The sequence below is a fragment of the Natator depressus genome, chromosome 1 (assembly GCF_965152275.1).
Source record: "Natator depressus isolate rNatDep1 chromosome 1, rNatDep2.hap1, whole genome shotgun sequence".
Lineage (NCBI taxonomy): Eukaryota > Metazoa > Chordata > Testudines > Cheloniidae > Natator > Natator depressus.
The window spans coordinates 331,666,711-331,669,160 of record NC_134234.1 but is presented as its reverse complement, the minus strand read 5'-3'; the positions used below and the strand labels follow the sequence as shown (position 1 = coordinate 331,669,160).

The following is a 2,450-nucleotide window of genomic DNA, read 5'->3' as shown; positions in this document are numbered from 1 at the left end:
CTGCAATGAGCCATAACATGTTAAGGACAAACTTATTGTATTGCTAAAAAAAAACTTACCTCAAAAGCACATAGGTAGTACTTTGAAACAGTTTAAATAAAACTATTAAAATGTAGCTACTCTACTCTAGTTTTTCCAAAACAATTTCCTCTAAAAAGCAGGTATACAGAATTGCACGCTGAACAAAAACCAATCTCTAACTCAAACCTCACACCGAGTGGTTTCCACAAGGGCTGGAACTGCTACCACCCATCACCATTCTTCCAGCTACAGTATAAGCAGTCTAAAACTAATTAGCTGGCATTTAACATTGGTGCAGTGGAGGAAAACTGATGAATGCATGACTTCCTTGTTTTTAAAAAAGCTTCCAACTTCTTTCATCTAAAGAGGCTTATTTCTAAAGTTTCAAACCAGCAATGATTTGGAAGGTAAGTTATATGAAGATTCCATAGATAAAGGCTATAATGCACAGAATGATTAGAGGAGCTCAATTACCATATTGAACTAAAGCAGCTGTTCTCAAACAGTGGCTTGGGACCCCGTTTTAATGGGGTCGCCAGGGCTGGCTTAGACTTGCTGGGGCCCAGGGCCGAAGCCCAACCTGCACCACCCAGGGACGAAATCAAAGCCCAAGGGATTCACCCCTTGGCGGCAGGTCAAAGGCTTTGGCTTCAGCCCTGGGCGGTGAGGCTCAGGTTCACCTGCCTGGGGCTGAAGCCCTTGGGATTCGGCCCCTCTGCCTGGAGTGGCAGGCTCAGGCTTCCGTCCCACCTCCTGGGGTCATGTAGTAATGTTTGTTGTCAGAAGGGGGTTGCGGTGCAATGATTAAGAACCCCTGAACCAAAGAATCTTGTTTCAGGCCAATTGCACTAAGCAACTGTCTCATATTACCTGTTAATGTTGTCAGAGGTAAGACTGATTCATTGTCTATATCATCTGATGTCTGGATAAAACCATGGGGTGAAGGAACAATAAGGACAGTTTCATCGTCTATTGCAGACTGATCAACTTGTTCTTCTATGGCTGGAGAACCTAGGTCCTGCATGATGAGAGATTGAAGGATAAGATCCGAGAGGTTTATCCATAATGGGATACAGAAACATTTGCTTCTAGAAACTGAGTTATGTGCTGGCTGTGGCTGAGATCTTTTTCACAGCGAGCAGTAGTTAGAAGGAGCGGAAAATGACAGACATATTCAAAAGCACTGTTTTAAGTGAACTACAATGGCTATAAACTGAATTTCTCACTATGGTGGCTACTCTTCTCTAGATGTGCTAAGACATACATTATATATTTACAATACTTATCAAGTTTTGGTCCCCATGTAGATAAGAGGGCTCTTCAGTGTAACAGTTATAACACAATCCAATGGCTGGAACTTGAAGCTAGACAAATTCATACTAGAAATCAAGTGCAAACTTAACAGTGAGGGTAACTTAACCATTGAAAAAACTTACCAAGGGTTGGGATGGATCCCTGGAAACTTTTAAATCAAGACTTTTTTGGGGGTAAATGATTCTCTAGTTCAACTTTATTCAAGCAAGTCTTATGGCCTGTGTTTACACAAGAGGTTAGACTAAATCACCTTTCTGGCCTTGTAATCACGAATTATTTATACAACTATAATTGCTTTCTGTGAATTTAATAAGGAAGTTAGAAAAAAAATTAACACCTTACCAACACTTCTCCTTGAGTCATAACTACAACTGCTGCTTTCACTGTCAAGTTTTAACTACTCTAAGCACAGCTAAGTAAGAGTGATCTTGACTGATGTCAGCTAAAGGCTGATTGCAGAACAGCAGGGGTGACTGGAATTGGCAGAATGAAAATAGCCGAATTGTTCAGATTCACAGCTGGCGTGGAGACTGCTGGGGCTGGCTAGAGGCCCTTGTTTAGAGGGATAGCTAGGATGGTCCAGCCAGTTTTACTAAAACCTGTTCCTCTCGGCAGTTTTGTTAGTACCACCTTTGTGGCTGGCCACCCAGCTGGTTACCCCTTATCAGCTGCTGTCAAGCAGTGTATGAAGGAACGCATGTATGTGATGCATGTATCACAGCTGGGTCCTCCCTCACTAAATTAGACCAGATCCTAGCTTGCACTACTTAGTGCAAAGTATGATGTCCCTAATTCAGTGAGGAAGTAGCCTGCAGAAAGCACAGCATAGCATACCTTCCAACATTGAGGAGTGGTTACTAGGCCCGCACTGAAAAGCTGGCCCTCAAGGTACAGGGGATAGAGGGAAAGGCAACTGGGCACTTTTCCAGCTATAGTTATCAAACCCCTGCAATGTGAGTCCATACCTCCCATGCACTGACACAACTGTAATGGCAGCAGGCAGGGAGAAATGTCTTATTCAGAAAGTGAAGTTTACACAGGCCTTTTTAGAGTCACTCCACTCCTGAGTACTCCTCTTGGCTAAAATATTCCCCTCTATCTCCACTAGTGAAACT

The 2,450-nt window shown here is 42.9% G+C and overlaps 1 protein-coding gene across 4 annotated transcripts in view; it reads right to left on the bottom strand.

Moving 5' to 3' along the window:
* The window catches only part of DMTF1 (cyclin D binding myb like transcription factor 1), a 56,074-nt gene that overhangs the window by 1,347 nt on the left and 52,277 nt on the right, over positions 1 to 2,450 (bottom strand). For all 4 annotated transcript variants that reach the window (XM_074942576.1, XM_074942579.1, XM_074942578.1 and 1 more), the window contains exon 16: positions 892 to 1,039. In XM_074942576.1, the coding sequence (XP_074798677.1) occupies positions 892 to 1,039 (148 nt within the window). The remainder of the gene's footprint in view (positions 1 to 891; positions 1,040 to 2,450) is intronic.